General features: G+C 41.7%; 2 protein-coding genes across 2 annotated transcripts; both read right to left on the reverse strand.

The window, feature by feature from the left end:
* Positions 1-6,253: 6,253 nt before the first annotated feature.
* LOC110225756 lies at positions 6,254-8,216 on the reverse strand. The gene has a single exon (XM_021015725.1). The coding sequence runs from the start codon at positions 7,436-7,438 to the stop codon at positions 6,254-6,256; it is 1,185 nt and encodes a 394-aa protein (XP_020871384.1). The 5' UTR covers positions 7,439-8,216.
* A 668-nt stretch (positions 8,217-8,884) lies between these two features.
* Positions 8,885-9,419, reverse strand: LOC9301672 (S-protein homolog 6). The gene has a single exon (XM_002865552.2). It carries the CDS (start codon positions 9,376-9,378, stop codon positions 8,941-8,943), a length of 438 nt encoding a protein of 145 aa, XP_002865598.2. The 5' UTR covers positions 9,379-9,419; the 3' UTR covers positions 8,885-8,940.
* Positions 9,420-11,432: the final 2,013 nt, after the last annotated feature.

Raw genomic sequence — 11,432 nt, forward strand, 5'->3', positions numbered from 1 at the left:
CAAAATAGATTGAAGCTGAGGCGTATGTTGGTATCAAGGATTCGGCGGTGAAGACCTTTATTTGGAAAAACATTATATGTCGACATGGAGTTCCATACGAAATAGTCACTGATAATTGACCGCAATTCATTTCACACGAGTTTGATGCCTTTTGTGCGGACTGGGGAATCAAAGTTAGTTATTCTACTCCACGATATCCGCAAGGAAACGGTCAAGCTGAAGCCGCAAACAAGACAATATTAAGCAATCTCAAGAAACGCTTAAGTCATCTAAAGGGAGGATGGTATGAAGAACTCCAACCCGTCCTGTGGGCCTATCGTACAACCCCTAGGCGGCCTACAGGAGAAACTCCATTCTCTTTGGTTTACGGCATGGAGGCGGTAGTACCAGCTGAACTCAATGTGCCTGGACTTCGCCGAACAGAAGCACCGTTAAATGAGGAAGAAAATTCAGCAATGCTTAATGATTCACTAGATACCATAAATGAAAGGCGTGATCAAGCTCTAATTCGGATCCAGAATTACCAGCAGGCAGCAGCCCGGTATTACAATTCTAAGGTTAAAAGTAGGCCTTTCTTCGTGGGAGATTATATATTAAGGCGCGTCTTTGACAACAAAAAAGAAGAAGGTGCCGGTAAACTCGGTATTAATTGGGAAGGACCTTACATTATTACCGAAGTGGAGAAGTTTTATGTTTAAAGCTACATGCATTGTTTATGTACATGAACTACGATGTGGCTTGATCCCGAAATGGGTACGTAGGCAGCTCGGAAACGAGTTCAGCTATTAATAAAAATTTGTTTTATTTCTTTATTAAAGGAAAAAGGTTCGACTGTGCGGACAAGTGAAGCAAATAGAAGGTTCGGCTAAGCGAACATACAAGAAATTGGGAATAGAACGTTTATTCAAAAGACGGGATGTCCCCCATCGTACACTTCGGACTATGAAAATCTTGTTGACGAGCAGAACACTTCAACTCCTTGACCAGCAAGATCAAGGATGTGAAGATCTCTTGACACCGTAGTAAGCCTGCGTTGCATCCGGTTAATCCTTTTCCGGAGTCTCCTCTTTTCCAACATAAGCCTCCGATGTTGAAGCTCGAGTGCCTCTATGAACGCCGTCGCTGTTCCTTGGTCTTTGATTGGGAGATCCCTGATCAAAGCACATGGGGCTCGGATCTGAGATCTTAAGAAGCCGCGAGGTGGAGGAGGCTGCCTGTTTGGCTCATTTGGAACATCTTCGCTCATCATTCCGATTCTGGAGAAGTCAGGCATAGATTCTGAACAGCGAAGATTGAACTCCATACCTACTAAAATAAAAAGAATGGTGAGGAGTAAAGGGAAATTAAAACTATTATTTATAGGAACCCCATATCCTTAGCAAGTTGCGGATTCTATCCAAAGAATGGAGTGATTCGCGGAGAGATTTATGCCCTCGAACAGATCCTGCATTAAAAGACGTATCTCCGAGAATATTTGAAAAGAAAGGAAAGTCGAGAATGTTTCCATAAATAAAAAGGGGCCGAAGCCCATTACGAGTTTAAAGTAAGTAAAAAGTTAGAAGACATTTATGGAAGAGGCTCAGGAACAGGCTCCTTCATCGCCGGTTTAGTCTTCGAAGTGGACGCCTTGTTCTTGGCATCCACTTCGGGATGATCCCGAACGCGTTTCCGACAGGTGCTGGCTTCCTCTTCGTCTTCTTCTTCGCTGTCAGATGGAACGGCGCAGACGGGGGCGTTCACGGGACCCGGGACTCCTTTAGCGCGGAGATACATCCGAAGCATCTTCGGGATCTCAGCGACGGAGTCGAAGTTCCGCCACTCCCATTGAAAGGGGTCACTTTCCAAGGCCCGTATCTTCCTTTCCACCCGAGCAATGCGAGCCTCGAGTGTTTGCCTTTTGAGGCCCAGCCGCTGCCTCTCTTCACACAAGCGACGGTGCTTGTCGGCGACCTAGCATAACGATGAGTGAATAAGATGAAACAAAAAGTTTTTGAATCAAAAAACTTCAAATATTTACCTTGTCAATAAAATCGCAAGCCTCTTTCTTCTCCTTTGAAGGAAAGTGAAAGACGGCGTGAGGGAAGAGAACGCCGGCCGGTTCAAAGCCGTCGCCGGACAAGAAGAGTGGGCTGCCGGGATCAATGGGGGCTACTTTTTCGTTTTCCATTCTCGCAAATTACTCAAGTAAGACTCTAAAAAAAAAAAAAACGTAGTTAAATAAAGCTTGGAGGTAGGTAAGCCTTTATTTATAATGATTTAGGGTTTGTCTTGGAACCATAAATCCATTAATGGTAGAGTGTCCGAGTGGTTTAAACCATTTTTGGAAAATCGAGAAAAGGCAGTTATTGCATTAAAAGACGAGCCGTTTTCCTTAAGAAGGGAAAGAGCAACCGTCGCATTAACTACAAAAGTTTCTAAGGCCCAAGCCCAATAAATTTATCGAGTTGACTAAACCCGAAGTGGGGAACTCGCTTTAAGCCGAGCTCAGCTCTCGCATTCTAAAGAGAAAGGTCTGATCAGCCTAAAAATCTCGAAAGCATAACCACAAGGCCACAAAAGGTTAAAAGCGGACTTTGCAAACCCGCATATAATTTTAACCAAACCCCCTTGGGTCGTAACCTAGAAAGGTTTAAAAGCCTCCTCAGGCAAATATCTAGTTCAAAAGAAATTATAAAGCCTCCTTAGGCCAAAAACAAGTTCGAAATTGAGTTTAAACTAATTGGGACAATCCCCAGTTTAAAGTGGACACAGCCACTACGGATTGACCTCCACCTCGGATCCCGGCTCAGCTTGATCAGATGAAGCTCCCTGACCACCCTCCGCGGTACAACCAACCTCCAGAGTGACCTCCGGTACCATAGGAGCTACGGGCGGGACAACGTCTTCCGTCTCACTTGAGCCTAGAAATAATAATTCCAGTCAATCAAAGGTACAAGGTAAGAAAAGGTAAGCGTCAGGAGCCAAGCGTTACCTGCCCAGTCTAAACCCGATTCACTTATAGGAGGTGATTCAGTAAAGAATTCCTCGAAGTCAAGCGGGTTGAAGGTCGAAGTGGGAAGAGCTGCCAAGCGACTCCGTTTTTCAGAAAGATTAGTTGACAGCTCGGTCCTTTCTTGCTCCTCGGAGAAATCTGCTTCATGGATTTGATCCAGCAGAATCAGGTTGCTTTCATGCTCCTTGATGTCTGACTCCAAGTCCGACCTAGCCTTCTCGGCTTGCATGAAGCGAATGGCCCCTTGGATCAATTCCATCCCGCGTCCCTTAACCTCCTTTCTGGCCTTCGATGCCGACCTTGCTAACTCGGAATCACGCAACTTGGCTAGCGCCTTGTACTTCGCGTCAAGCTCGATAAGTTGGTTGTTCAGGGTATCGGCGGTTGATTCGGATTCATGAAGTCTACCCTGAACACCAGAAAGTTTGTCCTGGAGTTTGTAATTCCGGTCGTAGTAGTCTTGCAGCTTCCCCTTTACCTGCGCCAGCTCGGATGTTAAACTGTCGACCTTGTCCTCCAGATCTTGCTTGGAGCCAGCAGAAGAATTGAGTTCAGCCTCAAGAGCTGAGAATTTCTTCTTCCACATGTCAATCTCCTTCTCCCGTCCAATGACCAACCCTTCGTAATGTTCGATCATATCGTTAAGTTCGCTATGAGCCTGGCATTATAAACCCGGGATGGCGAGTCAGTTTGAAGAATGGCAATACATAAAAAAAAAACAACAAAAAAAAAAAACGGAATTAACCCGAGATGAATGATAAGCGTGAAGCAAATAGCGTTCACGAATCGCAGGGCGCCATTTGTTGAAGTCTGGCAAGATCGAACCCGATCGGGTCTTGAAGCATCGGAAGACGCTGCCTTCTTTCTCCATAGCTGCGAAGAAGGAAGAGTGGTAAAAATTGGAATTTTAATAGAGACAAAAAGTTTAAGTATGTGTAAGTCACCAAACCTGAAAGCGATTTGACTTGAGGGACAAGAGCAGGCTTCAACCTCGAGGAAGCATCTCGAGATTCAGAATCTCCCCTTTTAGGGGATGCACTCCGAGCAGTCTTTTCGCTGACCGGCTGGGAAGAAGAAGACATGTCAACTGGTCGGGGAGGACCCATTGGTTCAGTAGGAGGGGATGATCGAGGTGAACGGTCAGTCCGGGCCCTTGATTTCTCCCTTCGCCGAGACGAGTCATCACGGGACGACTTGTCCCTCTTCTTACGAACCAAATTCTTAAGTGGTTCGTTGCTGAAATCGTCTCGGGGAGGACGAGGAGAATCACGACGAGGAGACCGCTCTCTCCGAGAAGAACGTTCGTCGCGGCGTTCGCGACGAGGTGTTAACCTATAAGCAGCAACGGATCTGGCTCCCTCGGAGCTGTTGTCATCAACCAGCAGGGTCCTGCTGTAATCTTTTTTGTCGATGGCGGCCGCAAGGAACGCCTTGTTTTCATCACAAGCCTCTGCTATCGGCTTGGAGAGTTTCTTACGCTGGGCAGCGAGGGCCCGAACTGACATTCCCTGAGTTGAGGGAGGAGGCGGAAGACGATGAAGTAGATTGGGAGGGCTCATCCTGAGTTTTCGGTTGGCCTCGACAAACCGGTCAAGGGTGAAAGAATTCCAAAGGGTTTCCCCTTCGAGGATTGTTTTGAAGAACTTGACAAATTCTTCGGTCGGGAGAGTTGAAGCGATGAGAGCTGCGAAATGAAACAACGAATTTGGTCAGTAAAGAAATAATAATGAACAGGAAAGGAATATACGACCTAGTCTCTACCAGGTTTCGTAGACCTCTTCGATGGGAGTACATCGGAAAGATTCCCAATCGAAGCAGGAGTTTTCTTAATCAGAAACCAAGGATGGTGCCAGTTTTCATCCTTGTTCGGGAGGTGCGAAATGACGTTTCTATTGGCATTCGGGTATGCCGAGAAGTATCTTGTTTTCTTTGACGAACTTCTCACACTTAGAAGTTCATTCAGCTCGGGTACTCCAATGACGTAGCCAGCCTCCGCCGCAACGGTTATAATCCCGAGGATGGTACGGAGGAGATTGGGGGTTAATTGAGGTAAGGCAATCTCGAGAGCCGCCAAGAATCGAACTAGGGCTTCGGGAAGGGGGAAGGTCAATCCGCAGCCTTTGAAGTAAATTTCGTAAACACAAAAGTAGCCGACACGGTGGTTCTCCGGGGATTCCGTAGGGTCGGCTATTTGCGCCTCCGCTATGATTTCAAGAGGAATTTGACAGAGCCCCTTTAATCGCTCAAGGGACTAAAGAGTGCAGGTGGATTTGTAATGAGGACCGGCAATATCGTTAGGACGAGTGCATTCATCATTACTAGAGCGCCTCTCGTCGTAAGAAGGAGATTCAGGTCTCTCGGAATCAGAAGTCATCGGAGAAAAATGAAAAATTCAAGATCCGGCGAAGAGAGGTTTTGTGAAGAAAAGTAGAGAGAGGTTTTGATTAAAGCGCAAAAGTAAAAGAAGAGAGTAATGGTGAAAAGAAGTTACCTCAAGCTAATGATGAAACCTCCTCGGAAGTTGTGTGGGAAGTGGGAAGGTTTTTTCCCGTTTTAATAGTAATTAATTAATATACGGTCATAATGATGACAGATGTCAATCGGGTAAAAATGGTTAGTGCCGGAATTAAAGGAGTGATGAGATTTTCGGCGGGAAATCAGGAAGATTCTCGAGCGCAATCTTTGGTCATTTAAAGCATTTAAAGTCCTCCGAATTGGAATGACACTTCGAAGAACTTGGGGGGCTAATTGTTGGTGTCGGATCCCGCACCAGAAGTCCACCAACCAAAGATTGCCACGTAGTCAAGGTAATGGCCTATAAAGGACAAAGCCCATTGAACCCATGAGCCGAAGGAACGGTCGAAGTGGTTATCACCACTTCGAGAATCCGAAGTGACTGCACTGTGGCACGAGTTCGGTGTAGAAGACACGGGTAAGTCAGTTCAAGGATACTTGGGCCAAAAAGGCGAGGCCCATGAAGATCAGAGTCAACTCAAAATTCAAACGTTGAGCATTAAAGTCGAAGAATCAAAACGGACACATTTAAGAAGGAATAATTGTACTTAATTATTCAGTTTAATGTCGTTTCTCTATGTATAAATAAAAGGCCAATGGCCATGTAAAAAGGGGCTTCCTCTCAAGAAAGAAATACTATAGCAATTTTCGTAGCAATTTAGAAGTTTTTACCTATTCATTTTTGTCCCTTAAGAATAATCTTTCCTACTTAATAAAATACTTGAGTGTGTGAATCCGACATCCACACTACGTGTTCGACTTTCCTTTTCCTTGGAATTTTTTTCCGACGATATTGTTGAAAGGCTGTGACCCAAACCTTCTTGGTCCTTTGTTTTCCCTGGGCTCAAACTTCTTGGTAGGAAAAGTGACCGCCGGTTTTTCTTGTTTATTCCTTTTGGCGAAATTTTCTTTTTCATCTTCTACTTCCATCCAATTGTTTGTGCGGAAAAGTGCGTCTTGAATTGTGTCCGGTTTATGAAGTATTAGATCCTCTTTGAACCTTGAATCTTGCCTCAAACCTTTTCGTAGGGCAGATAAAGCTGACTGTTGTGAAATTCTTGGGAGCTTCGACAGTACCCCCTTGAATTTGGTGATGAAAACTCGAAGTGACTCATTCGACCCTTGTGATAGGTTCCAAAGGTCAGCGTCCGAAACACTTCTATCCATAAGGATAGAATATTGTTTCAAGAAAACAGCTGACAAATCATCAAAATTGCTGATTGACCCTGGCTCTAACTGGGTAAACCACATTAATGCTTGGCCGCAAAGATTTTCCGAAAAGAGTTTGCAGTACCCCGCATCTTCATCAGCTTCATCCAATTCGACTCGTCCAGCGGCAATCAAAAAGGCTGCGAGATAACTTTTGGGATCTTCTAATCCACTATAGGGCTCCGATTTGAGCTTCCGAGAATCTTTGATTCTCAAACTTGCAATTCGCGAGATAAAAGGTGTTCGCCTAGCTTCTTCAATGACTCGATTGATATCTGGTTCTGAACTAGTGGCCTGATGGAACTTTGACTTCATTTCCTTTAGTTCTTGGCTAACCTTTTTCATAGTCTCGAACTGGTCAAGGCTTTGTTGCTCGTACTGTTCTGCAAGTTGATCTTCGTCTTCGAGTTGCGTCCCTCCGTCCACCGGCTGATATACTGTATTGGCGGCATCGGGAGTTACATGTTCGCTGGTTTCATTTCGCGCAAGGGAGCTTGGCGAATTGAACATTCTTCTTCGGACTCCAGGGTGTTTTCCTGCACTTAAAGAGCGAACACGAGATTGAATAGTACTGACGTTTTGGCTAAGAGATACCTGGGTTGTTTGTAACGAGTCAACCGCCTTCTCCACATTCGAGAACTTCTGAGACATTTCTGACATGGTTTGCTGCATGGCTTTGAGAGTTTCGGCCAATGATGCATCAGGGATGTCTCCTCTGGACATTGCTGCTTACCTCGGAAATGTAGTGAAAGAAATCTGACTGCTCAAGAATCTTCCGTCCCCACAGACGGCGCCAAAATGTGGATGTCGAATTCACACACTCAAGTATTTATTTATTTAATGAGAACGAATATTCTTGAATACAAAAGTTGTTGTGTAGAAACTATGAATTAGGAAAATGCTATTGTATATTTTTTTGAAGACGAGAGAGCCCCCACTTACATGGCCATTGGCCCTTATATTTATACTCACAAATGATATTTAACTCCTAATTAAATACAATTATTCTCTCTTAAATGCGTCCGTTTCAATCTTTGACTTTAATATTCAACGTTCGAATTTGAATTGATTCCGACCTTCATGGGCCTCGTCTCTCAGTCCAAATAGCCTTGAACCGACTTAACTGCGACTTCGACTCCAGACTTGTATCGAGGTGCATTCACACCGAACTCTCCTTGTGGTGTCACCACCTCGACCGCACTCTTAACTTATGTACATGGGCCTTATCCTTTGTGGGCCTTTGTCTTGACTACGTGACAATCTTTGGTTGGTCCCGGGCTACTGGTGCGAGATCCGACACCAACAAAAACGTACAATCATTTTCAAGGAGATTTCTTATTACTTGCTTTTAGTTACAATATTTTTGGCTAGATTAATGATCTTTTCATATATTTTCCCTTTTCAATAATTCTTTCTATGTTCAATATATTGGTTTTTATGAAAAAAGAAAAAAGAGCATAATGGACAAAGAACACGATAATTAAATCCTAATGCACGTACGCCAAATCAAATCCTATCTCGCTTGAGCTAACCATAACGATCATGATAATTTAGATGAAACTAGACCACTTACTTAATGTTAGATATTTAGATGCCATTAAATCTATAACAAAACTAGAAAACGTACATGGTGGTGGGCGAGTGGTTCTCGTTTGGTTGGAAGGATCGCCCTGTTGGTCTAGGCCAGGGATCGATCCTCCCCAGACGCAGTTTCGCTCTCTCACTCTTGTGGCCACCTGGGAATTTACCTGCGGACTTGCTCAGGCGCCCCAGACCACCTGTTTATCAGGGGGCCCTTAAGTGGAGGCTTAAAAATCCCTGTGACGCAGGCTTAGGCCCAGTGGGCTAGTCAGATCACTGTGTGGTCTGGATACTGGGTTATCAAAAAAAAAAAAAAAAAAAGGTACGTTCAATATTTCATCTAAATAAACTTTACTTCTTTAGTGATTTGTGACATATATTCCTTGAAAATTCAATGAAGTGGATAAAATATGTGATAACATAGTAAAATCAAAGTTTGTATTAGTATTTGATGTCTAGTTTGCGCTAACGAGTACGTAACGTCTAAAGTCTAAATTACATCTGAAGTGATTAAGAATTTGATTGGTTCTCTCGCAACTATCCTCAAACGTATATGATCGATTTTGGTTGTTCGCTTTGAGAAAAATCTAAAGCGGCCTATATATTTGTACATAAGCATTAAGCAAGAGTACAAGAAAAAAAGCTTATAACCAAGAAAAATCCTTGGTCCAATAAACCTCATCATTACTAAAATAAAAACCATCTTCTCTAACGGACCAAGAACACTTCTTAGTAGATCCACATCTATTGCTGTCTCTAGAAACCTTAAACGCCTCGAACCTCTTCCTCTTTGTATTCCACTTCATTGTACATGTGTACTCTGCCGACCACAAATCGATCTTGACCGTCCATTCGAAGTCGTCTCCTTCTTGAAGTGCACGACCACCGAGATCTCCTTGGGGCGAAGTGCACCAGATCACTAGAGGGAGAGACGAGTTGTCTCTGAAGTTGTTGATCACACGCACGTCGTATTCCTCTCCAAGTAACATAGTTTGTGGTTGAAGCATTAACGTGATCATGATTGTTAAGGAGGTGATAATAAGCATAAGCAGAAGAAGGATTATTTTTGGAGTCTTCTTCATGTTTTTTATTTTATTTTTCTTACAAATAATGCTATGTGCAGTTTTTATTTTTTGTGTTTAATGACGATAATGTGTGTATATATATTATACAATAATAAACTAGATTTTTCATATGTTTTAATTAATCATAGTTTTCTCAGCATATTAGACATTAAAGAATTAGTTAATTAGTAATAAATCATATTGTTAAACTTTTATTAAGAAAAAACGAATCTGGAAACGTATTAACTATTTTGCTAAATAATATGTCGGAAATGATTAAAGATAACACTTGGCAGAACCATATATGAAAAATATAAAATAAAAATCTACAAAGTAGCAAAATAAAGGAAACAAATTTCGAAACTCTATATAAATTTTTTTCTTATAATTGGTTATGTGAATATATGGAACACCATATATTATTGTTATAGAAAAGAAATGAAAACTAAATATTAGTAGTATATATTAGGTATCATTAGTTTTTATTTTTCCTCTTTATCTTTTGTAGTGCTAATTTCACTAATGTCTATAAAACTACTATCTTAATTTTTTTCTAATGACTAATATATTAATTTCTCTTAATCTTATTAGCTTAAACGATCAAGATGACCTCGTCATCACTCGAGTAATATCACTGTGAGGGTTTATTGTTATGCCTCAGGGAAGACTACATTAGGCACGTGGTTTGAAATCTGTATAAGATTTCTCAATTGAATTCTGAAACCTCCTTCATTTGTTTCCGGTTATGTGAGAATTCAAAATGTTTTGAAGTTCTTGAGACTTTAGTACTAAATCAGTATTGCTTTGGTGGGTTAGGTAGTAAGTGATAACATCCCCCAATCCATTTCTCTCTCTCTGTGCACTGGCTCCACAAGATACAAAAACTGTAAGCTACTATTCTTAAGAATGGATACTTAGGGGGACTCCAGTCCTGGTTCCTCACACATCCATAATTCTTTTGGCATTAATGTAACAATTTATCTATTCAGAACATTCAGCTCATAATGAAGCATTTGTTGTAAAACAGTTTTTTGTTGGAATATAATTTTACATTCTTAAAAAAAAAAAAGGTCTGCAGAATAGTATGTCTAACACTGGCTTGAAATAGAGCTCTTATCGAAAAACTTGATTTGGTTGAGAGGCTAAAAGATCGCATACGCGTAATTCGCTATAAATCTCTTTCCTCTGTTTTCGCGCTCTAAGCTTTAGATATTTTTCGGCAACTATGTGTTTTCTTGGCTTCTACACTAGCTACGAACAAAAGGCATTGTTCTGATTGTGATTGGTTTTTCCATAAGATTTTGATTAAGTTTCGTTCACAATTCGACAAATGACTCAATATGATGTTGTGATCATAACAATTAAAGACTTCAATTAGATATTCTTTAAACGAAGTTAATCCACATCTAAATCTAATAGTTACCACTAACTAATAGCACAATGTACAAACAGTCGAAATTCAAAACCTATCATTTTTATATCTTTCCGCGGAAAGGAAGTTCACCGTTGGCCTAACCTAAGATCAAACTATCCAATTTATAACTTCGACGATTTTTCAAAAATGTTTAGTATTCATTTCTGAATTACATGCCAAACAAACTACAATTTATAAAATCAACACAATCTAATTCCAATATCCTTAAAAATATATTCTCCCAATATGAATACATTGTAGCATTATATCGTGAATGGTTAAAGAGTCGGTTTTTTTTTGGTCGGCGGTTAAAGAATCGGTTTTACCGCAACATGTTTGCAAGGTAAAAAAGTAAAAACTGTAAATATAAATACTCATCAATCATCACTCATTTCTTCTAGGGCTTCTCCCTTTGAAACGAGAATTTTTATCACTTATGCCACTTTTTGGGAAAAAATGATCTGGCATGCCACTGAATAATCTGCATGCCACCGATATTGTGAACTGACGAATTTGCCCTTAATGAAAGAAGAAAAAAAAAATCAAAAAAGAAATGAAAAACGTTTATCTCTCTCTCTCTCGTCCTACTCTCTCTCCTCTCTCTCTCCTCCGAACCCGACAATCCTCCAATCCTCCGCCACAGCTCCGAACTCCACAG

This window comes from Arabidopsis lyrata, assembly GCF_000004255.2.
Source record: "Arabidopsis lyrata subsp. lyrata unplaced genomic scaffold ARALYscaffold_8, whole genome shotgun sequence".
Taxonomy (NCBI): domain Eukaryota; kingdom Viridiplantae; phylum Streptophyta; class Magnoliopsida; order Brassicales; family Brassicaceae; genus Arabidopsis; species Arabidopsis lyrata.